At 40.5% G+C, this 26,898-nt stretch overlaps 1 protein-coding gene across 1 annotated transcript in view; it reads right to left on the bottom strand.

Moving 5' to 3' along the window:
• LOC115142627 (complement C3-like) overlaps positions 1 to 24,046 on the bottom strand; it is a 53,565-nt gene extending 29,519 nt beyond the window's left edge. The window contains exons 1-15 of the mRNA XM_029682223.2: positions 23,940 to 24,046; positions 17,172 to 17,367; positions 15,232 to 15,400; positions 14,504 to 14,574; positions 12,222 to 12,310; positions 12,050 to 12,132; positions 9,237 to 9,324; positions 8,987 to 9,089; positions 8,715 to 8,835; positions 8,499 to 8,614; positions 8,152 to 8,304; positions 7,850 to 8,059; positions 6,467 to 6,661; positions 6,081 to 6,236; positions 1,227 to 1,356 (exon numbers count right to left, since the gene is read on the bottom strand). Of these exons, the coding sequence (XP_029538083.1) occupies positions 1,227 to 1,356; positions 6,081 to 6,236; positions 6,467 to 6,661; positions 7,850 to 8,059; positions 8,152 to 8,304; positions 8,499 to 8,614; positions 8,715 to 8,835; positions 8,987 to 9,089; positions 9,237 to 9,324; positions 12,050 to 12,132; positions 12,222 to 12,310; positions 14,504 to 14,574; positions 15,232 to 15,400; positions 17,172 to 17,367; positions 23,940 to 24,013 (1,954 nt within the window). The 5' untranslated portion in view covers positions 24,014 to 24,046. The remainder of the gene's footprint in view (positions 1 to 1,226; positions 1,357 to 6,080; positions 6,237 to 6,466; positions 6,662 to 7,849; positions 8,060 to 8,151; positions 8,305 to 8,498; positions 8,615 to 8,714; positions 8,836 to 8,986; positions 9,090 to 9,236; positions 9,325 to 12,049; positions 12,133 to 12,221; positions 12,311 to 14,503; positions 14,575 to 15,231; positions 15,401 to 17,171; positions 17,368 to 23,939) is intronic.
• Between the last annotated feature and the right edge of the window lie 2,852 nt (positions 24,047 to 26,898).

The raw sequence follows: 26,898 nt of genomic DNA, 5'->3' as shown, positions 1-26,898 counted from the left end.
CCCCCGGAATATCGGCCCGTTCCCCATCACCAAGATCATTAGCCCCTCTGCTGTTCATCTTCTGTTGCCCCGTAACCTTCATATATACATTCCACCTTTCACGTGTCCAGAGACAAACCCATGTCTCACAGCCCCTGCTTTTTCCAGTCTCGCTTTTCTCACACTCCTAGTTTTGACCCTTGCCTGTCCTGACTCTGAGCCCTGACCACTCTGCCTGACCCTGAGCCTACCTAATGACCTATACATTTGCCCCCCTCTGGATTGCCAACCTCTGCCTTACCCTGAGCCTGCCTGCCGCCCAGTACCTTTGCCCCACCTCTGGTTGACTAACCCCTGCCTGCCTTGACCTGTCTATTGCCTGCCCCTGTTGGAATATTAAACTATTGTTTATTTGACGTGGTCTGCATCTGGGTCTTACCTTCATACCTGATATCAATAGCAACAGTGAATCTATTTAGTTTTAAGTGGAGATTTTTCTAGCTAAGCAGTGCTTGGTTAAAAGCCTAGATGGGAGACCAAAAGGCAGCTGTTGATAGATCAAGTCTCCAGTTGGAGGTCCTGCCCAGCCTATAGTTTTTTTCTGATACTGGATATAACGTTGAAGATCTGACATTGTTTTAAAGGTACAAAGGTTTGTCTATGATGCAATTGGGTTACCATGATGACATAATCCTGTGGTTGAAATTTCACCCTCAAAACAACAGTTCCCTTCCCTTTTTCCAAAAGTTTGACTTTTTTAAAATCCAATTTATTTTCCACATAGATTCAATGTCACAATATGTTGACAAATGATGTTGAAATAACGTTGATTCAACCAGTTTGTGCCCAGTGGGTAGTGACACATTGCCTCTATCAAACCAATAAAGTATTTTGAATGGGTGCAGTTCCAAAGAGACATTGAGTGAAAAAAAATACCTATGACTTGCAGCAAGCTAGCGTGCATAAGATAAAAAACAAATGCCTCATAGGCTACTAAAACAGAGACATGGACAAAACAAAAAAATATATGAAAAATTGCCTCTACTAAGGCAATCAAATCCGAGTGCTGAATGCAATTGACTCCGGCCGTTCCCATTCAAACTAAAAATCCAACTGTGAAGTTCGCCTGACTTCCAATAGTCAAGTGACCGAGATAGGAATTTGGAAGGCTGGCCACGCAAGACTAGGCAGGCCTGAATGTGTATTTCAGCTTTTATATAGAGGCCTTATAGTTTGGTTTCACATACCTGTCCTCTCAGGGGTGTGCCCTGCACCGTTGGATGCAAACACCAGCCCAGCATCGTAGAAAACCCCCATGCTGTCCTTTCCACTCCCTGCAGTGCAGCCTGTGTCATGTTTCTCTATTATGTCCCAGATCTAAGGATGGATTCATGCACATACCAATGCCATGTACACACACACACACACACACACACACACACACACACACACACACATTTACCTATTCTTGTGGGGACAAAACAATTGATTTGATTTCATAATCCTATTTTCCCGAACCCAACCGTGCACTTAACCCTAAACCTAAACCTCTAACCCTAATTCTAACCCTAACCCCTAAGCCTAAAATAGCCATTTTCCTTGTGGCGACCGGCGAAATGTCCACACTTGTCCAAACATTCCTATTTTACTATCCTTGTGAGGACTTCTGGTCTGCTTCTGGTCAGCACAAGGATAGTAAAACCAAAACACACAAACACACAAATCACCTAAGTCCGAATACATTCCCAAGTGTTGGTGGGCAAGTAGGGCGCAATCTTCTGTTTGGGCCAAATTACTTAAGTCAAAGAGGACATAGAACAAACGGAAATGTTGCATCTATCAAAAACCCATTTAGCAATAGATTCTCCTAGTTGAATTCCCTCGTAAATTCCCTCGTAAATTCATTTGAGCAGAATTTTGTTAAATACAGTGCATTCGGAAAGTATTCTGGCCCATTTCCTTTTCCCACATTTTATTACGTTACATTTTCTTACGTTTTAATCCTAAATAGGATCATTTAAAAAAAAATCCTCATCAATCTACTCACAACATGATGGAAAAGTGATTTTTCTTTTTTTTGCGAATGTATAAAAATAAAATAACTTATTTACATACAGTTGAAGTCGGAAGTTTACATACACCTTAGCCAAATACATTTCAACTCAGTTTTTCAATTCTTGACATTTAATCCTAGTAAAAATTCTCTGTTTTAGGTCAGTTAGGATCACCACTTTATTTTAAGAATGTGAAATGTCCGAATAATATTAGAGAGAATGATTGATTTATTTCAGCTTTTATTTCTTTCATCACATTCCCAGTGAGTCAGAAGTTTATGTACTCTCAATTAGTATTTGGTAGCATTGCCTTTAAATTGTTTATCTTGGGTCAAATGTTCTGGGTAGCCTTCCACAAGCTTCCCACAATAAGTTGGGGGAATTTTGGCCCATCCCTCCTGACAGAGCTGGTGGAACTGAGTCAGGTTTGTAGGCCTCCTTGCTCACACACACTTTTTCAGTTCTGCCCACAAATTTCCATGGGATTGAGGTCAGGACTTTGTGATGGCCACTCCAATACCTTGACTTTGTTGTCCTTAAGACATTTTGCCACAACTTTGGAAGTATGCTTGGGGTCATTGTCCATTTGGAAGACCCATTTGCGACCAAGCTTTAACTTCCTGACTGATGTCTTGAGTTGTTGCTTCAATATATCCACACAATTTTCCTCCCTCATGATGCCATCCATTTTGTGAAGTGCACCAGTCCCTCCTGCAGCAAAGTACCCCCACAACATGATGCTGCCATCTCCGTGCTCCACCGTTGGGATGGTGTTCTTCGGCTTGCAAGCCTCACCCTTTTTCCTCCAAACATAACGATGGTCATTATGGCCAAACAGTTCTATTTTTGTTTCATCAGACCAGAGGTAATTTCTCCAAAGAGTACGATCTTTGTCCCCATGTGCAGGTGCAAACCGTAGTCTGGCTTTTTTATGGCGGTTTTCGAGCAGTGGCTTCTTCCTTGCTGAGCGTTCTTTCAGGTTAAGTCGATATAGGACTCGTTTTACTGTGGATATAGATACTTTTGTACCTGTTTCCTCCAGCATCTTCACAAGGTCCTTTGCTGTTGTTCTTGGATTGATTTGAACTTTTCTCACCAAAGTACGTTCTTCTCTAGGAGACAGAACACGTCTCCTTCCTGAGCGGTCTGACGGCTGCGTGGTCCCATGGTGTTTATACTTGCGTACTATTTTTTGTACAAATGAACGTGGTACCTGCTGGTGTTTGGAAATTTCTCCCAAGGATGAACCAGACTTGTGGAGGTTTACAATTTTCTTCTGAGGTCTTGGCTGATTTCTTTTGATTTTTCCATGATGTCAAGCAAAGAGGCACTGAGTTTGAAGTCAGGCCTTGAAATACATCCACAGGTACACCTCCAATTGACTAAAATTATGTAAATTAGCCTATCAGAAGCTTCTAAAGCCATGACATAATTTTCCAGGAAATTTCCAAGCTGTTTAAAGGCACAGTCAACTTAGTGTATGTAAACTTCTGACCCATTGGAAATGTGATACATTGAATTATAAGTGAAATAATCTGTCTGTAAACAATTGTTGGAAAAATGACTTGTGTCATGCACAAAGTAGATGTCCTAACCAACTTGCCAAAACTATAGTTTGTTAACAAGAAATTTGTGGAGTGGTTGAAAAACGAGTTTCAATGACTCCAACCTAAGTGTATGTAAACTTCTGTAACTATTCAGACCCTTTGCTATGAGACTCGAAATTGAGGTGCATCCTGTTTCCATTGCTCATTCTTGAGATGTTGAGAACATGAGATGTTGAGATGTTGAACATGATTTGGAAAGGGACACAACTGTCTACATAATATTCCATAGTTGACAGTGCATGTCAGAGCAAATACCAAGCCGTGAGTTCGAAGGAATTGTCTGTAGAGCTTCGAGACAGGATTGTGTTGAGGCACAGATCTGGGGAAGGGTACCAAAAAATGTCTGCATCATTGAAGGTCCCCGAGAACACAGTGGCTTCCATCATTCTTAAATGGAAGAAGTTTAGAACCACCAAGACTCTTTATGGAGCTGGCCGCCCAGCCTAACTGAGCAATTGGGGGAGAAGGGCCTTGGTCCGGGAGAAGACCAAGAACCCAATGGTCATTTACAGAGCTCCAGAATTTCTCTATGGAGATGGGAGAACCTTCCAGAAGGACAACCATCTCTGCAGCATTCCACCAAGCAGACCTTTATGGTAGAGTAGACAGATGGAATCCACTCCTCAGTAAAAGGCACATGACAGCCCGCTTAGAGTTTACTAAAAGTCACCTAAAAGACTCTCATACCATGAGAAACAAGAGTCTCTGGTCTGATGAAACCAAGATTGAACCCTTTGACCTGAATGCCAAGCATCACGTCTGGAGGAAAGCTGGCACCATCCCTACGGTGAAGCATGGTGGTGGCAGCATCATGCTGTGGGGATGTTTTTCAGCGGCAGGGACTGGGAGACTAGTCAGGATCAAGGGAAAGATTAACGGAGCAAACTACAAAGAGACCCTTGATGAAAACCTGCTCCAGTGCGCTTAGGACCTCAGACTGGGGTGAAGGTTCACTTTCCAACAGGACAACGACCCTAAGCACACAGCCAAGACAACGCAGTAGTGGCTTCAGGACAAGTCTCTGAATGTCCTTGAGCAGCCCAGCCAGAGCCCGGACTTGAACCCGATCTAAAATCTCTGGAGAGACCTGAAAATAGCTGTGCAGCGACTCTCCCTATCCAACCTTACAGAGCTTGAAAGGATCTGCAGAGGAGAATGGGAGAAACTCCCCAAATACAGGTGTGCCAAACTTATAGTGCCATACCCATCAAGACTCAAGCCTGTAATCGCTGCCAAAGGTGCTTCAACAAAGCACTGAGTAAAGGGTCTGAATACTTATTTACATGTGATATTTAATTTTTATATATATAAATATGCCAAAAATTCAAAAAATGTGTTTTTGCTTTGTCATTGTGGGGTATTGTGTGTAGATTGAGGAGGGGAAAAAACAATTTAATCCATTTTAGAATAAGGCTGTAACGTAGCAAAATGTGGAAAAAGTCAAGGGGTCTGAATACCTTCCGAATGCACTGTACCCACATTGCTTCTTTTTTTTTAAACACGTCACTTTTTTATACCGACATGAAATTACATTCCATGGGGTCTGAAATTTTTGACACCATTGATAAAGATTTGCAACAATGACTGTATAAAATAATAGCTCATCTATTGTACGCTCCAAAATTGGGAAATTATATTATTTTATGCTAATACATTTCTCTGAGAAAGAGATATTGTTTAATTTATTTATTCTAAAAATGGGTAGGTGTCAAAATTACGGACACCCCTAAAGAGTCTTATAAATAAAGTTGTCCATTTTTTTTTGCATTTGGTCGCATATTACTAGTACACAATGACTACATCAAGCTTGCATTTGCAGTTCCAATAACAGGGGAGGTGAGCATGTCTTGGGGGGTGTCATCTTGGACCCTCTCATCATCATTATTCACGATTCATTCAGGACTGTCCGTAATCATGGTGGCATCCACATTAATGTAGAAGTGTTTAAAAACACATTTTATTCTAAAAGGACAAAATACACTATTTACCATTCATTTCTATTGGGCACAAAATAATCTGAAACACAAATGCATCCAACAAGTGTGTAGAGTCACAAGCTTTATGTAGTCATTGCGTGCTAGGAATATGGGACCAAATACTCAACTTTTGACTACTTTATTTATTTATAAGAATCAATATTTTTTAACCCTACTTTATTTTTATTAGTTGTTAAACAAAACCTCTTTCTCTGAGCAATTGTATTAGTATAAAATTAATATAATTTCCCATTTTTGGGGGGGACATGCAATATAACTCAGTATTTCTTTTATACAGTCATTATTGCGCATCTTTTTCAAGCATGTCAATCATTTCCGGACCCCATTGTAGGTATGGACTAACATCAATAAATAAAAAAGTATGGACTATTTAGATGAGAAGACTCAAGAGTCTTATTAATTAGGTGTCAGAAATGGGGTATGTTCAGTCTGCAGTTCTTCACCTTCGTCTGAGTAAGTCGGTTTTTGTCATTCAAGACGTAGACCCCATTATCCACAGCCACAAGTCCCACCCTGGCCTCTGAATCACCAATGACAGACAGGGTGACTTCTGCCCCAGGTGTATAACTAGTCCTGGGACTGACAGCTTCCACCTTTAGCTGTGGGACACAGACAGAGGTAATGTTTGTCTTGAATGCAATACCTCACATAGAAATACTAACACAGCAAGGCAACCGTTTTAAGAGGGGAAGATGGGCAAATGTGTATAACAGTAGAAAGGTTGGACACAGGGATTGAACCATGATCTCCGGTGGAGAGTGGTAGATGTGACTAGAGCCGAGTGTAACCACTAGACGATGGGTTCTGTACTGCGAGGCAACATTCTTACCGATCCCATGCACGTATCCTTGACGTCGACCCACACAGAGTCAGACACAACCTCTTTCTGGCCCACGTGGTAATATGCCACAATCCGGAAGGAGGGGATCATATCCTTGTTCACCGTCAGAGAATGTGTCACCAGTCCTTGTCCCTTCCTCCACTCTAACCTTTGGGAGAAAATGAGCTGTCCTTTGCTCAAGATCTGTGAACACAGAGACTTGTCAGTATTCATCTCTAGGGGGGGGACAAACTGGCATTAACTGGAAAAGAGTGCCAGCCCGTGATGGGTGGAGTCAGAGAGTTCCCGGGTTTAAGTAAGGAACAGAGTGGGAGGCCTTGGTGCACAACTGAGCAAGAGGACAAGCACATTAGAGTGTCTCGTCCTCAACTGGCAGCTTCAATAAATAGTACCCGCAAAACACCAGTCTCAACATCAACAATGAAGAGGCAACTCCAGGGTGGTGGCCTTCTTGACCAATAAAAATAAAAGATTAAGATGGGCAAAATAACACAGACACTGGATAGAGGAACTCTGCCTAGAAGGCCAGCATCCCGGAGTCGCCTCTTCACTGTTGACGTTGAGACTGGTATTTTGCGGATAGTATTTATTGAAGCTGCCAGTTGAGGACGAGACAGTCTAATGTGCTTGTCCTCTTGCTCAGTTGTGCACCGGGGCCTCCCACTCCTCTTTCTATTCTGGTTAGAGCCAGTTTGCGCTGTTCTGTGAAGGTCTTCAGTTTCTTGGCAATTTCTCGCATAGAATAGCCTTCATTTCTCAGAACAAGAAGAGACTGATGAGTTTCAGAAGAAAGATCTTTGTTTCTGGCCAGTTTGAGCCTGTAATCAAACCCACAAATGCTGATGCTCCAGATGCTCAACTAGTCTGAAGGCCAGTTTTATTGCTTCTTTAATCAGAACAACAGTTTTCAGCTGTGATAACATAATTGCAAAAGGGTTTTCTAATGATCAATTGGCCTTTTGAAATTATTATCTTGGATTAGTTAACACAATGTGCCAATGGAATACAGGAGTGATGGTTGCTGATAATGGGCCACTGTATGCCTATGTAGATATTCCATTAACAATCAGGCATTTCCATCAACTAATAAAAATAAAGTAGGTTTAAAAACATTAACAATGTCTACACTGTATTTCTGATCAATTTTATGTTATTTTAATGGACAAAAAATTTGCTTTTCTTTCAAAAACAAGGACATTTCTAAGTGACCCCAAACATTTGAACGGTAGTGTATATATATATCTTCTTTTTTTTTTTACATACCACACGATACACACCATGCAGCATTTTTACCCTGTAATGTTGCCAACCATAGCACCACAGCTTGGTCAAATGCACAAGTCTAAGTGATTAAAGTTGACTGGTACACACCAGATAGGTTATCTCATGTTTGTCATGCTGGGCCGCAGGACTGCTGCCGAGGCTAAGGTCTACTTTGAGTCGCTCTCCGATTTTGACCTCTGCAGAATGGATGTTTATGTGAATGTAGTTCTGTGAGTTGTCTTTTGATTTATAGGGCTTGGCAGTCATCATCTGTGTGCCCTGCCTGTCATCTCCAAGTCCATTGACTTTGGTCTTCACCTGTGTTGAAATAGAGCAACAAAATGAATGACTACAAGGTGTCAACACTGTTCTTGACACAATTAAAAAACAAGTTTGGGTTTTGAACTTGCCGTGATAGGCAGCTCAGCAGTGCCCACATCCGTGTTAATTGTCATTTTGGCAATACCATTTTCATGTGTCTTCCCCTGCACTCGTTGGTGTTTGTGTAAAGCCTCCACTTCAATATCGTTGGCTGGAGAATCATCTGGATTGGTCACATACACCTAATGGTACAAATTGAAAGTGGTACAATTAGACCAATAGGTGGGAAAGACAGTGCAAGCCCAATATACCATCCTACCCCTTTAACCACAGTTACTTGGTAGGTTTCCATGGTTAAAATAACTAGGCAACACTTTGGAATAGCATAGTAATTGAGTTCATGTAGAACACAGTGATTTAATGCTCTTAAATGTACCGAGATGTCATAAGGCATTCCTGGTTTGAAGTACAGTGGGGTCTTCTTGAAGTGAATGCTATACGGTGACTTGACTATGAAGATTCCCTTTTTCTCTGCTTTCACCATCTCACTCCCTGAGGGATAAAACCAACACCTTCCCTGTTTTGAGATTGAACACAAACGCACACTTCATAAGATGCAAAAGTATGCACGTACCACACACATTCTACTTACCTGTGTCTGTTAACACATTGACTGATATGTAGAGGGATTTCTGCAAAAGGTTATTGAGGTCTGGAAAAGTTTCATTAATGTGCTGTTTCTTCAGAACCGCTTTGCCCACTCCTTTACTAAGCTGCATTCGTAAGAAACAAAGAAACAATGTCTGTCTATCAGACTTCTTGTGATATTATAGCTATAGAGCTCATCAATGGTGAATGTTTGTGAATACCTGTATGTGTACCGAATTATCCAAATAAACTCCCTCCCATATTACATTCACAAACCTCCACTCTCTGGAGAGAGCTGGGAAAACTCGTCCTGCCATCTTCTTGGATCACCCCGAACACCACAAAACCAAATCCTGTCACAGGCTCCCCAAACAGGTACCTTCACACCCAAACCATACAGAAATACCACCACAGACAATTAAGGGAGGGGGTAAATTAGATGATATGTTAAGTAGAAATTCTAGTTACTAGTTACCATGGAAATAACAACAATAGATATATTTTGACATTCTACAATAGCTCCAACCTGGCATCAATGTTGACCGATAGCTCATCATCATCAACGTAGAAGAAGGACTTGCTCACTGTCAATATGACTTCAAAGCTGGGTAGAACTAGATAGGAAGAATTCATGTAGTAAACAAAAATATAAATGCAACATGTAAAGTGTTGGTCTCATGTTTCATGAGCTGAACTAAAAGATCCTCAACATTTTGTAAACACACAAAGGGTACTTCTCAAAAATTTGGTGCAAAAATGTGTTTACATCCCTATTAGTGAGTATTTTTCTCCTTTGCCAAGATAATGCATCCAACTGACAGGTGTGGCACATCAAGAAGCTTGTATTGGGGACAATAAAAGGTAACTCTAAAATGTGCACAGATTTCACAGATGTCTCAAGTTTTGAGGGAGCGTTGCACTGTAAGAATGAGAGATGAAACTGGGGGTTTGCTGAAGAATTTCTGCACAAACTGTCAGAAACCGTCTCAGGGAAAATCATCTGCGTTCTAATCCTCACCAGGGTACTAACCTGATTGCAGTTTGGCGTCATAACCGACTTCAGTGGGCAAATGCTCGATTCAACTGTACTGGGTAGATGGCAGACAGTGTGTATGGCGTCACGTGGGCGAGCGGAATGCTGATGTCAACGTTGTGAACAAAGTGCCCCATGTTGGCGGTGGGGTTATGGTATGGGCAGACATAAGCTACGGACAACGAACGCAATTGCATCTTAGCGATGGCAATTTAAATGCACAGAGATACCGTGACGAGATCCTGAGGCCCATTGTTGTGCCATTCATCCGCCGCCATCAGCTCATGTTTCAGCATGATAATGCACGGCCCCATGTCACAAGTGTCTTTACACAATTCCTGGAAGATGAAAATGTGCCAGTTCTTCCATGGCCTGCATACTCCCCAGACATGTCACCCATTGAGCACGTTTGGAATGCTTTGGATCGACGTGTATGACATCGTGTTCTAGTTCCCGCCAATATCCAGGTACTTCGCATAGCCGTTGAAGAGGAGTGGGACAACAATCCACAGGTCATGATCAACAGCCTGATCAACTCTATCTGCATGAGGCAAATGTTGGTCACACCAGACACTGACCGATTTTCTAATCCACACCCCTACCTTTTTTAAGGTATCTGTGACCAACAGATTCATATCTGCATTCCCAGTCATGTGAAATCCATAGATTAGCTAATTTATTTTTAGTCTGTTCAACCTCTCTTTCGTATCGTCCAAGATTCCTAAAGATTGGAAAGCTGCCTCAGTCATCCCCCTCTTCAAAGGGGGTGACACTCTAGACCAAAACTGTTACAGACCTATATCCATCCTGCCCTGCTTTTCTAAAGTCTTCGAAAGCCAAGTTAACCAACAAATTACTGATCATTTCGAATCCCACCGTACTTTCTCCACTGTGCAATCCGGTTTCCGAGCTGTTCACGGATGCACCTCAGCCACACTCAAGGTACTAAACCACAGGGTTCAATTCTCGGGCCGACTCTTTTCTCTCTATAAATCAACGACGTCGCTGTTGCTGCAGGTGATTCCTTGATCCACCTCTACGCAGACGACATCATTCTGTATACATCTGGCCCTTCTTTGGACACTGTGTTAATAACAAACCTCCAAACGTGCTTCAATGCCATACAACACTCCAATTCCGTGGCCTCCAACTGCTCTTAAACGCTAGTAAAACTAAATGCATGCTTTTCAACCGATCGCTGCCCGCACCTGCCCGCCCGACTAGCATCACTACTCTGGACGGTTCTGGCTTAGAATATGTGGCCAACTACAATACCTAGGTGTCTGGCTAGACTGTAAACTCTCCTTCCAGACTCACATTAAGCATCTCCAATCCAAAATGAAATCTAGAATCTGCTTCCTATTTCGCAAAAATGCCTCCTTCACTCACGCTGCCAAACATACCCTCGTAAAACTGACTATCCTACCGATCCTCAACTTCGGCGATGTCTTTTAAAGAATAGCCTCCAACACTCTAATCAGCAAACTGGATGCAGTCTATCACAGTGCCATCTGTTTTGTCACCAAAGCCCCATATACCACCCACCACTGTGACCTGTATGCTCTCGTCGGGTGGCCCTCGCTACATATTCGCCACCAGACCTACTGGCTCCAGGTCATCTATAAGTCTTTGCTGGTAAAGCTCCACCTTATCTAAGCTCACTGGTCACAATAACAACACCCAACCTTAGCACGCGCTCCAGCAGGTACAGTGGGGAGAACAAGTACTTGATACACAGCCGTTTTTGCAGGTTTTCCTACTTACAAAGCATGTAGAGGTCTGTAATTTTTATCATAGGTACATTTCAACTTTGTGAGACAGAATCTAAAACAAAGATCCAGAAAATCACATTGTATAATTTTTAAGTAATTAATTTGCATTTTATTGCATGACATAAGTATTTGATCACCTACCAACCAGTAAGAATTCCGGCTCTCAACAGACCTGTTAGGTTTTCTTTAAGAATCCCTCCTGTTCTCCACTCATTACCTGTATTAACTGCACCTGTTTCAACTTGTTACCTGTATAAAAGCCACTTGTCCACACAATTCCACCACCACTTTTTTTTTAAATTGAAAATGGTACATTTCTAGATTTTATTGAAAAAAATATAGAAACTAAAATGTTCTACATAATGGCATCATTAGAGATTAAAACATCTTGTTTTGTTAACCACAGATTATAGAAATGTGCCATTTTCACATATGTAGACTGGTACAGTATGGTTCCGGAGATAATGAATATGAGGTTGAAAGTGGCGGAATTGTCCTTTAATAAACGGCTACCCAAATGAAAACCCTTCTTACCATATTCTTTCACCTCAAAATCTGCAGTGAAGTTCTTATGTGGGTTATTCTTGAAGTTGGACACCACTTTCCAGTTTCCATTTCTATATTAAGAGAGAATGAGAGCAGAAGAGTTCACAGGCAAACGTTTTCATGATATGTGTGTTAGGATGATTGAATAACAAAAACAAACCTGGTGATCTCTGGGATAGGGAAGTGTCCAGATATTACTCCATTCGTTGGTTTGTAATTGTCCTGCTTTAAGGTGATTCCATCAGGATTCTATAAGTAAACAATATACAGTCAGAAGTTTACATACACTAAGGTTGGAGTAATTAAAACTCGTTTTTCAACCACTCTACAAATTTCTTGTTAACAAACTATAGGTTTGGAAAGTCGGATAGGACATCTACTTTGTGCATCACTCAAGTCATTTTTACCGACTATGTTTACAGACTACAGATAATTTAAATTATAATTCAATGTATCACAATTCCAGTGGGTCAGAAGTTTACATACACTAAGTTGACTGTACCTTTAAACAGCTTGGAAAATTCCAGAAAATTATGTAATGTCTTTAGAAGCTTCTGATAGGCAAGTAGACATAATTTGAGTCAATTGGAGGTGTACCTGTGGATGTATTTCAAGGCCTGCCTTCAAACTCAGTGCCTCTTTGCTTGACATCATGAGAAAATCAAAAGAAATCAGCCAAGACCTCAGAAAGAAATTGTAGACCTCCACAAGTCTGGTTCATCCTTGGGAGCAATTTCAAAATGTCTGAAGGTACCACGTTCAAACAATAGTATGCAAGTATAAACACCTTAGAACCATGCAGCCGTCATACCGCTCAGAAAAAATACACGTTCTGTCACAGAGAGATGAACATACTTTATTGCAAAAAGTGCAAATCATTCCCAGAACAACAGCAAAGGACCTTGTGAAGCTGCTGGAGGAAACAGGTACAGACGTTGCTTTGTTATATCCACAGTAAAACGAGTCCTATATCGACTAACCTGAAAGGCCGCTCAGCAAAACCACCATAAAAAAGCCAGACTACGGTTTGCAACTGCACATGGGGACAAAGATCATACTTTTTGGAGAAATGTCCTCTGGTCTGATGAAACAAAAATAGAACTGTTTGGCCATAATGATCATCGTTATGTTTGGAGGAAAAAGGGGGAGGCTTGCAAATCGAAGAATACCATCCCAACCGTGAAGCACGGGGGTGGCAGCATCATGTAGTCGGGGTGCTTTGCTGCAGGAGAGACCGGTGCACTTAGTGGTTAGAGTGGTTAGCCTAGTGGTTAGAGTGTTGTACTAGTAACCGAAAGGTTGCAAGATTGAATCCCCGAGCAGACATGGTAAATATCTGTCGTTCTGCCCCTGAACAATGCAGTTAACCCACTGTTCCTAGGCCGTCATTGAAAATAAGAATTTGTTCTTAACTGACTTGCCTAGTTAAGTAAAGGTAAAATATAAATATAAAGAATAAAAAACGTCACAAAATAGAGGTAGGAAAATTATGTGGACATATTTTTTATTAATTTTACTAGGCAAGTCAGTTAAGAACAAATTCTAATTTTTAATGACGGCCGAGGAATAGTGGGTTAACTGCCTTGTTCAGGGGCAGAACGACAGATTTATGTTCCTTGTCAGCTCAGGGATTCGATATTGCAACCTTGCGGTTACTAGTCCAACGCTCTAACCACTAGGCTACGCTGCCTCCCCATATTGAAGCAACGTCTCAAGACTTCAGTCAGAAAGTTAAAGTTGGTGGCAAATGGGTCTTCCAAATGGACAATGACCCCAAGCATACTTCCAAAGTTGTGGCAAAATGGCTTAAGGACAACAAAGTCAAGGTATTGGAGTGGCCATCACAAAGCCCTGACTTCAATCCTATAGATAATTTGTTGGCAGAACTTAAAAAGCGTGTGTGAGCAAGGAGGCCAATAAACCTGACTCAGTTACACCAGCTCTGTCAGGAAGAATGGGCCAAAATTCACCCAACTTATTGTGGAAGGCTACCCAAAATCTTTGACCCAAGTTAAACAATTTAAAGGCAATGCTACGAAATACTAATTGAGTGTACGTAAACTTCTGACCCACTGGGAATGTGATGAAAGAAATAAAAGCTGAAATGATTCATTCTCTCTACTATTATTTGGACATTTCACATTCTTAAAATAAAGTGGTGATCCTAACTGACCTAAGACAGGGAATTTTTACAGGAATTGTGAAAAACTGAGTTTAAATGTATTTGGCTAAGGTGTATGTAAACTTCAGACTTTAACTGTACATGATATGTGAAAGAATACATGGACAGATCACAGATAATGAATCTGTTGCTACTCAAGATTGACAGTAGTAAACATTAGTAATGCCAGAAAATAACTATTTTGTCATCTGGCCATATGCATCAACCATGACTAAGGAAGCATTCTCAATGCAGTTTCATTTTTTATGAGGACAACTTACCATAATTTCCACATTGATGATATCTGATACAGCCTCTAGACCGGAGTTTAAGGCAAAGACTCTGTAATACACTAAGAATGCAGTTTAAGATGTTAGGTTTATATAGTGTAACTTTTATCTGTGGATAAATGAGAGCAACACGATTTTGACTCTGGGTCACAATCACCCCAATGTTCATCTCCCAGCTAGCTAGATACCTCATTTGCACATGCTGTATATAGATTTTTCTACTGTATTATTGATTGTATGTTTGTTTATTCCATGTGTAACTCTGTGTTGTTGTATGTGTCGAACTGCTTTGCTTTATCTTGGCCAGATCGCAGTTGCAAATGAGAACTTGTTCTCAACTAGTCTACCTGGTTGGTTAAATAAAGGTTAAATATTTTTTTTTTAAAGAAGATAAATGTCCATTAATGTTTCATGTGACTTTCGATCTGACCCCAAATTAATCAAACTGAATCACAGGGGTAGACTGGCCGTCTGGCATTTCAGGCAAATGACAGATGGGCCGGTCCATTTTTAGCCCATTGGGCCTGTCTAACTAGTTTTTTTTATCTGGCTAATATTTGGGGCCCCAAGAAAAAACATGGTGGTGGCCTCAAGTTTAAAAAATGGTCCGGTTCGTTGGAAATAATAGAGTCGATTTCTGGTTCCAGTCCACCCCTGAGCAGAGGTGATTGCTGAGCAATGTTAATTCGAAGGCTTTGGGTCAGTGGGCTTAGCCATACCTTTACTTTCTGGCGTGTAAATGGTTTTGTCCGTTTGTACAAATATGTAGCCGGTTTGAAAGGAGACCAGGACTACTTTTTCAAGAAGGTGGCCTGGGAACTCAGCTTGCAGGTACACATACTGGTTCACTGTGTAGTCCTCATCAAAGAAGCCAGGTCCATCCAAGATCTGACAAGTTTGAGAAGAAAAAAAGTTAACAAAAAAAAAAACATCACCCATCTACACACAGTACCCCATTATGACAAATTGAAAAAATGTTTTTAGACATTTTTGCAAATGTATTGAAAATTAAATGCAGAAATATCTCATTTACACAAGTATTCACAATCTTGAGTCAATACTTTTCAGAAGCACATTTGGCAACGATTACAGCTGTAAGTCTTTCTGGGTAAGTCTCTAAGAGCTTTCCACACCTGGATTGTGCGACATTTGCCCATTATAATTTTCAAAATTCTTCAAGCTCTGTCAAATTGGTTGTTGATCATTGCTAGACAAGTATTTTCAAGTAGATTTAAGTCAAAACTGTAACGGCCACTCAGGAACATTCACAGTCTTCCTGGTACTGTACTCAACTCCAGTGTATATTTGGCCTTGTGCTTCAGGTTATTTTCCTGCTGAAAGGTGAATTTGTCTCCCAGTGTCTGGTGGAAAGCAGGCTGAACCATGTTTTCCTCTAGGATTTTGCCTGTGCTTAGCTCCATTTCATAAATTGTTTTATCCTGAAAAACTCCCCAGTCCTTAATGATTACAAGCATACCCATAACATGATGCAGCCACCACTATAATTGAAAATATGGAGTGGTACTCGGTAATGTGTTGTATTGGATTTGCACCAAACACAACACTTTGTATTCAGGACACCTTAGAGGCTGCTGCCCTATATACATAGACTTGAAATCACTGGCCACTTCAATAATGGAACACTAGTCACTTTAATAATATTTACATATTTTTGCTTTTCTCATCTCATATGTATAAACTGTATTCTATTCTACTGTATTTTAGTCCATGCCCCTCCGACATTGCACGTCCTAATATCTATATTTCTTTATTCCATTATTTTACTTTTAGATTTGTGTGCATGGTGTGTATTGTTTAAAAAATATATTACTGCACTGTTGGAGCTATAAACACAAGCATTTCACTACGCCTGCAATAACATCTGGTAAATATGTGTATGTGACCAATAAAATTACATTTGATTTGATTGCTATGCCACATTATTTTGCAGTTTTACTTTAGTGCCTTGTTGAAAACAAGATGCATGTTTTGGAATATTTTTTATTTTGTCCAGGCTTTCTTCTTTCACTCTGTCAATTAGGTTAGTATTGTGGATGAACTACAATGTTGTTGATGCATCCTCAGTTTTCTCCTATCACAGCCATTAAACTCTTTTTTAAAGTCACCATTGGCCTCCTGGTGAAATCACTGAGCGTTTTCCTTCCTCTTCGGCAACTATGTTACAAAGGACGCCTGTATCTTTTTAGTGACTGGGTGTATTGATAGACCATCCAAAGTGTAAGTAGTAACTTCACCATGCTCAAAGGGACATTCAATGTCTGCTTCTTTCCGAGGCATTGGAAACCCTCATTGGTCTTTGTGGTTGAATCTGTGTTTGAGTGAGTGCATACAATGAATTATGTGAGTAGTTAAGCACATTTACTCCTGAACTTATATAGGCTTGCCATAACAAAGGAATTGAATACTTATTGACTCAGGACATTTCAGCTTTTCAGTTTTGAATTTGTCACATAAAAAATAAAAAAATACACTTTGACATTATGGGGTATTGTGTGTAGGCCAGTGACAAAAATCTAAATATTATCAATTTTAATTCACTCTGTAGCACCACAAAATGTGGAAAATGGCAAGGGGTGTGAATACTTTCTGAAGCCACTGTACATGTCATTTCTGTAAGGAAACATATATAAAGACTTACGTTAACGTCAATAAGTGCCTGGTATTTGTTAACTAAATTCAGGGACACACTTGTAGATGGGAGCTGTTTATCTTTTGCAGGGAAGTTCTTCACCGTGATTTTGACATTGAAATCATCCCCTGAGTAATCTTGAGCTTCAACAAAGACCCTCTCCATGCTACCCACCCGTAGAGGGTTGGGAGCAGACATGACATACCTGCAGTGGTTAAGAGAGGAGAAAGGAAGATGAAAAATATGGAGGGTGGAAGATTGATTTGTACTTGACTAAGGCCGGGATTTAATTCAAGGCACATCATAGCACAGCACACAATAACAGACTTTAAAGGTAATTTACAGTTGAGCTGACATGAGCAGCATTTACCATGAATGTGATCTCAGTGAATGTTGGGGAAAATGCCTTTAAAAGGCATATTGTTGACTGTCTAGTGCACTCAATCCCGGCCTACACCTTTTTGTTACGGAATGACTGACATCTGATCAGTGTGTGTGTACTTGCATCTGTCTGCATATGTGTTTATTGGGCATCTGTCTGCAGAAACATGCTGTTTTTGGAGCTGCATAATAATCCTTTTTTAGTTCCCATTTCTCACGCCATTCATAAAGTATAGCAAAATTCTGTAAATTGCAGAGACCATCATTGTGTGTTAGAAATGTATTACCCCTGAACAAGGTTCTAGTAGGCTTATGTACAAATTAGAATTGTGCAATAACAGAGCATAAGATATCTATGTTACACTGAAGGGATTTGTTAATTAGTTAAGTTATTGTTATTAAATGTTATATTCCAATGTTATTAGTTATATTCCTATTCCAATATTATATTTAAAAAATATATATATGAACCTGTTAACGTGCAAAAATATTCTTAGAAATATTTAACCTCCACACATTAACAAGTCCAATAGCTCAAATGAAAGATAAACACCTTGTTCATCTAGCCAGCGTGTCAGATTTCTAAAATGTTTTACGGCGAAAACATAGCACATATTTATGTCAAACCACCACCAAAGACACAAACGATATACAGCCATTTTGTCGAACAAAAGATGCAATCACAAACGCAGGATTAAAAGAAAAATAATTCACTAACCTTTTGAAAATCTTCATCATATGACAGTAATAGGACATGTTACACAGTACATTTATGGTTTTTTCAATAATATGCTATTTATATCCATAAATCTCCGTTTACATTGACGCCATGTTCAGAAAATGCACAAAAATGTCCGGAGAAATTATAGATAGCACCGCCAGATAACAGAAATAAACATCATAAACTTTGACTAAATATACATGTTCTACATATAGTTAGAAAGATACACTGCTTCTTAATGCAACCGCTGTGCCACATTTATTTTTAACGTTACAGAATTAGTTCACTATGTAATAATCTGAGACGGCGCTCAGACGTAAGCAATATTTCTCCGCTATGTTGGAGTCAACAGAAATACAAAATTACAACATAAATATTCCCTTACCTTTGATGGTCTTCGATCAGAATGTAGTGGAAGGAGTCATACTTACCTAATATAACGTTTGGTTTCATTTCGTGTGCCTTTATAGTAGCATATGCTACGAGTTCCAGCTGAAATGCATCCAAAATTACTTCTGGTCCCGAACAGTTGCGCATCAAAACATCAAAATGACATATTATATGTCGACTAAACTGGTCAAACTAAGTGCAGAATCAAGCTTTAGGATGTTCTAAACGTACAAAACAATTCTCAAATCTACCGGACAATCTTGCTTCTTCTCAGGCATTCTGGAACAAAGGAAGGTCTGTTCCAAAAGCGCGCTCTAGTCACCATGTATTTTCTTGCGACACTCACTCTTTTGCCTACCAAAGGGTCAAAACTTGCGGGATTTGCACAATTAAACGCTGTACTGAATGAGGACATCTAGTGGAAGACATAGAAAGTGTCTCCAGATCCATAGCTGGTTGGGAAGGGTGGGGGCGATGACGTCAAAGTTGCCCCAACTTTCAGTACTCCAAAAATAGTTTGGGAGATTGCCTGCTCTGTGAGTTCTGCTATACTTACAGACATAATTCAGTTCGGTTTTTAGAAGCTTTAGAGTGTTTTCTATCCAATAATAATTATTATATGCATATATTAGCAATTTTGGAAAGATTTTCTTTCAGTTTACTATGGGCACACTATTCATCCAAAGGGGGCAGTATTCTGCCTAGCCCTAACAGGATTTATTAAAAACAACTGTTGAAAACCTTTTGCTCCTAAATGTAATTTTATTGACTGCTGGGATTTAAAATCTTGCATTATTCAAATAATATTCCGTGCAATTGTACATAATTGTCACGCCCTGACCTTAGTATCTTTGTTTTCTTTATTATTTTGGTTAGGTCAGGGTGTGACATGGGCGATGTATGTGTTTTTGTTCCTGTCTAGGGGTTTTGTATGTCTATGGGTGTTAACTAATCTAGGTGTTATGTATGTCTATGGTTGCCTAGATTGGTTCTCAATTAGAGGCAGCTGTTTATCGTTGTATCTGATTGGGAACCATATTTAGGCAGCCATATTCCTTGGGTATTTTGTGTGTTATTGTCTATGTATTAGTTGCTTGTGTCTGCACTTATACACTGCTCAAAAAAATAAAGGGAACACTTAAACAACACAATGTACTCCAAGTCAATCACACTTCTGTGAAATCAAACTGTCCACTTAATAAGCAACACTGATTGACAATAAATTTCACATGCTGTTGTGCAAATGGAATAGACAACAGGTGGAAATTATAGGCAATTAGCAAGACACCCCCAATAAAGGAGTGGTTCTGCAGGGGGTGACCACTTCTCAGTTCCAATGCTTCCTGGCTGATGTTTTGGTCACTTTTGAATGCTGGCGGTGCTTTCACTCTAGTGGTAGCATAAGATGGAGTCTACAGCCCACACAAGTGGCTCAGGTAGTGCAGCAAATCCAGGATGGCACATCAATGCGAGCTGTGGCAAGAAGGTTTGCTGTGTCTTTCAGCGTAGTGTCCAGAGCATGGAGGCGCTACCAGGAGACAGGCCAGTACATCAGGAGACTTGGAGGAGGCCGTAGGAGGGCAACAACCCAGCAGCAGGACCGCTACCTCCACCTTTGTGCAAGGAGGAGCAGGAGGAGCACTGCCAGAGCCCTGCAAAATGACCTCCAGCAGGCCACAAATGTGCATGTGTCTGCTCAAACGGTCAGAAACAGACGCCATGAGGGTGGTATGAGGGCCCGACATCCACAGGTGGGGGTTGTGCTTACAGCCCAACTCCGTGCAGGACGTTTGGCATTTGCCAGAGAACACCAAGATTGGCAAATTCGCCACTGGCGCCCTGTGCTCTTCACAGATGAAAGCAGGTTCACACTGAGCACATGTGACAGACGTGACAGAGTCTGGAGACTCCGTGGGGAACGTTCTGCTGCCTGAAACATCCTCCAGCATGACCGGTTTGGCGGTGGGTCAGTCATGGTGTGGGGTGGCATTTCTTTGGGGGGCCGCACAGCCCTCCATGTGCTCGCCAGAGGTAGCCTGACTGCCATTAGGTACCGAGATTAGATCCTCAGACCCCTTGAGAGACCATATGCTGGTGCGGTTGGCCCTGGGTGCCTCCTAATGCAAGACAATGCTAGACCTCATGTGGCTGGAGTGTGTCAGCAGTTCCTGCAAGAGGAAGGCATTGATGCTATGGACTGGCCCGCCTGTTCCCCAGACCTGAATCCAATTGAGCACATCTGGGACATTATGTCTCGCTCCATCCACCAACGCCACGTTGCACCACAGACTGTCCAGGAGTTGGCGGATGCTTTAGTCCAGGTCTGGGAGGAGATCCCTCAGGAGACCATCTGCCACCTCATCAGGAGCATGCCCAGGCGTTGTAGGGAGGTCATACAGGCACGTGGAGGCCACACACACTACTGAGCCTCATTTTGACTTGTTTTAAGGACATTACATCAAAGTTGGATCAGCCTGTAGTGTGGTTTTCCACTTTAATTTTGAGTCCAAATCCAGACCTCCATGGGTTGATAAATTTGATTTCCATTGATAATTTGTGCGTGATTTTGTTGTCAGCACATTCAACTATGTAAAGAAAAAAAGTATTTAATAAGAATATTTCATTCATTCAGATCTAGGATGTGTTATTTTAGTGTTCCCTTTATTTTTTGAGCAGTGTATTATATAGCGTCACGTTCGGTTTATTGTTTTGTAAGTTTGTTTAGTGTTTCTTTGTCTTCATTAAAGAAGTATGTATTCATCTTACTCTGCGCCTTGGTCTCCTCCATACATCGAACGTGACAGAATAACCCACCATATAAGGACCAAGCAGCGTGAAAAAGAGGAGTGGACATCGTGGACTTGGGAGAAAGAGGAGTGGAGGACATACTGGACCTGGGAGGAGGTAATGGCAGGGGACTAGCACGGAAGCCCGGAAGCCCCAATCATTTTTTGGGGGGAGGCACAGGAGGAGATTGGTTGAGTCATGTAGGAGACCTGAGCCAACTCCTCGTGCTTACCGTGGGGAGCGTGTTACTGGTCAGGCACCGTGTGTCTCCAGTGCGCATCTCCAGTGCGCTCTATTCCAGCTCCTCGCATTGGCCGGGCTAGAATGGGCATCCAACCAGGAAGGAGGGTGCCGGCTCAGCGCTCCTGGTCTCCAGTATACCTCCATGGACCAGGATATCCTGCGCCGGCTCTGCGTACTGTGAGTCTGCACAGCTCTGTGCGTCCTGTGCCAGTGCCCTGCATTTGCAGGGCAAGTATAACCATCCAGCCAGGACGGGTTGTGTCAGCTCTACACTCCAGACCTCCAGTGCGCCTCCACAGCCCAGTATGTCCTGTGCCTGCTCCCCGCACTCGCCCTGAGGTGCTTGTCCACAGCCCAGTAACACCAGTGCCAATACCACGCACCAGGCTTCCTGTGCGTCTCCAGAGCCCTGTACGCCCTGTTCCTCCTCCCTGCACTCGCCCCGAGGTGCGTGTCCTCAGCCCGGTACCACCAATGCCGGTACCATGCACCAGGCCTCCAGTGCGTCTCCAGGGTCCAGTACTCCCTGCTCCTCGCACTCGCCCTGAGCTGCGTGTCCCCAGCCTGGTACCACCAGTGCGGGCACCATGCACCAGGCCTATAGTGCGCCTCGGCAGTCCAGAGCGTCGGGCGACAGTACCCAGTCCAGAGCGTCCAGCGACAGCACCCACCTTTATCGTTGTCTCTGATTGGGAACCATATTTAGGCACTTGTGTATTTCGTGGGTTATTGCCTATGTGTCTGCACTTATATTATATAGCATCACGTTTGGTTTATTGTTTTGTAAGTTTGTCTAGTGTTTCTTCGTCTTCATTAAAGAAGTATGTATTTATCTTACGCTGCGCCTTGGTCTCCTCCATACATCGAACGTGACAATAATGGATTGTATGGAAAAAACAAAACAAAGAAATAACAAAGTAAATTCATGTGCAGGTGAATTAAAAAGTCACTTTACAATAAAACTCCTCATACTGTGGATATTAATAGTGACATGTGCAACACCATTCCCCCCCCCCCCACATATTTTATGTAAATAATTCAAACTAGACTTAGCTTTGAATTATTACTTACTAAATAATTTCCAAATAAAACGTATTAAATGGAGTTTACATGTAAACTGTACCCATTTATTTCCCTTTATAGTTTATTCGCCTAAGCATGACCTTGTCAACAATTAGACATTGTTCTTAGGAGGGGCTAGTTACCCCCTAGTATTCTAAATGTCAGTTGGCTTTTCATAGCCGATCATTCAGAGGTGGAGACAGCAGAGGTCGAGACGGTGGCTAAAGTAAGCTGATGTTTGTTGAGGTTGTTTAAAGAGAACCTAACCACAGATTACAAATGGTAAACAATAAATTGTATGGCGCTAGCCACGTATCATCCACAGTGTAAAAATCATCGTCAAAAAAAAAAAAATTCACGACAGTTGTGATGGAAACTATAAATTTCGGTACAATTTTATAAATGCAGACAGATCATTTGTTTGTTTGACATGTCATCTTTTTGTGTCTGTAAAATTAATTGCTGTGGAAAGTCCTTTATGCACAAATATTGATATAATAACCATAATATCGAGCTACATTTGTGAGTCACGCGGTGATATAGTGTGTGGTCCTCCCACTACGATCTGGTAAACCATTCGGTTTATTAGGCTACAGATTAAATTATGAAAATATGATAAACCTCACAGGGTGGTTAAAAGTGCACAGTGATCTTGATGCTTCTTTCCAATAAATATTGAGGGTCTTATTCTGGTGATATGATGATCGATGCTTGACTGCCGTTTGACAAATACAAATATTCTCTCTCGCTCTTATCCATAATAATCGCATCAACTAGACTAGCCTACCCGCACTGTATCTGCGAGCGGTTGGCTAGAGCGCATTTGCCAAGACCAGGGTAGGCACATTTGCTATTTAACGCAAATTGAAAATGCGATAGAAACACATTGAACCTCTGTGTGTAATGCACTACGTCATTATTGTTGTTATTATTATCGTAATTGTAATGCACTACGTCATTATACGCAGATATTTATCCACAACTAGTCAATTTTATCCGTAACAGATCCGCAATGTCGCCAATTGGATGGAAACCTAGCTATTACTACTACCATTTTTAGAAGTACTACTTATCAATGTTTCTATGATACGTTTACCATGACAATTCTTGGAATGATGGCTGATGTATTGCCTTTACAATTGTGGGACCAAATGTTGTACCACGTTAAACTATCTTCTTTATGATGTACTCACAGCACTTCACCATTGGAGAGCAGAGGGAGAGATAGAGCCACAGCGGCCAGCAACACCAGTTCGACCCGCTTCATTGTGAGTCTGATTCAAATCCAAATGAAATTGCTTCACCCAGGCTCAAGCTTTTATCGTTGCATTTTCCTGACCGAAACTGTCCTTGACCCTCCACATTGGGACGGGTGCCAGACAACACGCTCACCCTCCCTCCCTCTATTTGTTCTTAGCAGAATTGGGAGCGAGATACAAGACTCCCCTTAAATCCTACTTCTGCCACCTAATTAATGAGACTCCTCTTAACTGTGTGTAATTCTATATTTATTGCTGTTAAGTCTATACCTATGCATGTCAGTGCTTAAGATGGCATGTGGGTATCTTAAAAAAACGAGAACTTGGGAAACATGTGGCTAGATAAATTAAATGAATGTGTGAAGTAGTTCAACTGAGAGACTCTAATGAAAAACAATAGGCTAAGTAGGTTTCTGATAGATGCAACATTTCTGTTTCTACTTAACTTTGACCAAATAGATGTTTGAGCCATTATTCTTGCCCACCAATAACTGGTACATTTTTTATGATTTAGCTGATGTGTGTGTGGGTTACTGACATTACGACATTTCCTGGCAGTTTTTCTCTCTCTCTGCAAACAGTGTTTGTTATGTAATGGGCAAGTGGCAATGCCCCCAATCTTTTTCAGATAACCCTACCCAATACAATCTATCGGCATATCTATTTATTATTGCCATCGAAATGTTAGCTGTTAAAATTAGATCAAACAATAAAATTAAGGGATTAGAAATCCGTGGTTTAAAAACTAAGGTGTCAATGTACGCTGATGATTCATGTTTTCTTTTAAAATTACAATTAGAGTCACTACACGGCCTCATAGAGGATCTAGATACTTTTGCTATCCTCTCTGGATTAAAACCAAATTATGATAAGTGTACTATATTACGTATTGGATCACTAAAAAAATGCAAATTTACATTACCATGTAGTTTACCAATAAAATGGTCTGATGGAGAAGTGGACATACTCGGTATACAAATCCCAAAAGGAAGAAATTCTCACTCCAATAAATTGTAATAGAAAGTTAGCAAAAATAGATAAGATCTTGCTACCATGAATAGGAAAATACCTGTCTATTTGTGGAAAAATCACCCTGATTAACTCTTTAGTCATATCACAGTTGAGCTATTTGCTTATGGTTTTGCCTACACCTAGTGACCTGCTTTTTAAATTATATGAACATAAAATAATTTGATTTGGAACGGCAAGCCAGATAAAATGAAAAGGGCCTATTTATATAACGAATATGCAGAAATTATTATTATTATTATTAAATATTAAAGCATTAGACTACTCACTAAAGGCATCAGTCATACAAAAGGTATACTTAAATCCAAACTGGTTCTCTAGTAAATTGGTACGAATGTCTCATCCTATGTTCAAGAAGGGCCTTTAACCCTTAATTCAGATTACAACGGCCCACTTTCAATTGTTTGAAAAGGAAATAATCTCCAATATATCTTTATTTTTAAAACAAGCCTTAGAAAGTTGGTTGTAATTTCAGTTTAATTCACCTGAAAAGACAGAACAAATAATACAACAAATATTGTGGTTAAATTCAAAAATACTTATTGATTAAAAAAACAGTATTTTTCGAAGAAATTTTTAAAAAATGTATAATTTTTGTGAATGATATCATAAATAGGACTGGTGGAGTTATGTCCCACATGCAGCTAACACAGACATATGGAAATGTCTGCTCTACCCAAAATTACAACCAATTAATTGCAGCATTACCACAAATGTAAGAGGCAAGTAGAAGGGGAAAAAAGTAACGAACTTGTATGTCGGCCTTGTATTAAAGAACGTAAATGGTTAAAGAAAAGTGTGATAAATAAAAACATATACCAATTTCATTTAAGGACCAAAAACGGACACCAAACGTGCCATATAAATTGCAAAATAGTAGGGAAGAGATTTTCGATGTACCCATTCCATGGCACATGGTTTATGAATTGATACGCAAAACAACGCCGGATGCAAAACTTCTAATTTTTCAATTTAAATTTCTATGCAAAATTATTGCAACTAATATAATGTTATATATATGGGGGATACAATCTTCCCAGCTCTGCAGATTCTGCTGTGAGGAGGCAGAGTCATTAGATCATTTATTTTGGTATTGTTCATATGTAGCTCGTTTTTGGTCACAGGTCCAGGAATGGCTGAAGAATTGCAACATTTGCCTAGAACTAACACTGCAGACAGCAATACTGGGTGATTTGAAAAGCCATAGTCAATCAATCAATAATATAATTATTTAAGCAAAAATGTTGATTTTTAATTTACAATCTGTAGAATCTATGAGCATAGAAAGGTTCAAGTCGTTTGTGAAGCATCACAGCACAGTTGAAAAATATATGGCAAATAGAAATCCAAAATGGATGATGTTGAGAGATAGATGGGAGAGGTTGAATGGAGCTGAAGGGTGGGACTAATAGCAAGATAAAACACGTAGAACATACCTGGTCTGTAAAATGTATATATGTTCAGAACTTTTGTGAAATAGCACAGTTACAAATAGAAATCAAACTGGATGGACATCAGAAATAGAGGAAGGACTAAACACAAACAAAAAATAACTATTGTAAAATAGACTGTGAATGTAAAATGTGTATTAAGATGTATAAATTGAAGGTAAAAGACAAGTGTTTATTAGTTTACTCCAATTGGGGGAGCGGTGGTAGGGTTTGCGGGGAATAATAATTAAGGTATATTCTTTTAAAAAGTATGTATGTCTATATACAGTGCCTTGTGAAAGTATTCGACCCCTTGAACTTTGCGACCTTTTGCCACATTTCAGGCTTCAAATATAAAGATATAAAACTGTATTTTTTGTGAAGAATCAACAACAAGTGGGACACAATCATGAAGTGGAACGACATTTATTGGA

Source organism: Oncorhynchus nerka, unplaced genomic scaffold (assembly GCF_034236695.1).
Source record: "Oncorhynchus nerka isolate Pitt River unplaced genomic scaffold, Oner_Uvic_2.0 unplaced_scaffold_38___fragment_2___debris, whole genome shotgun sequence".
Taxonomy (NCBI): Eukaryota; Metazoa; Chordata; class Actinopteri; order Salmoniformes; family Salmonidae; genus Oncorhynchus; species Oncorhynchus nerka.
This window is presented reverse-complemented; position numbering and strand designations above follow the sequence as displayed.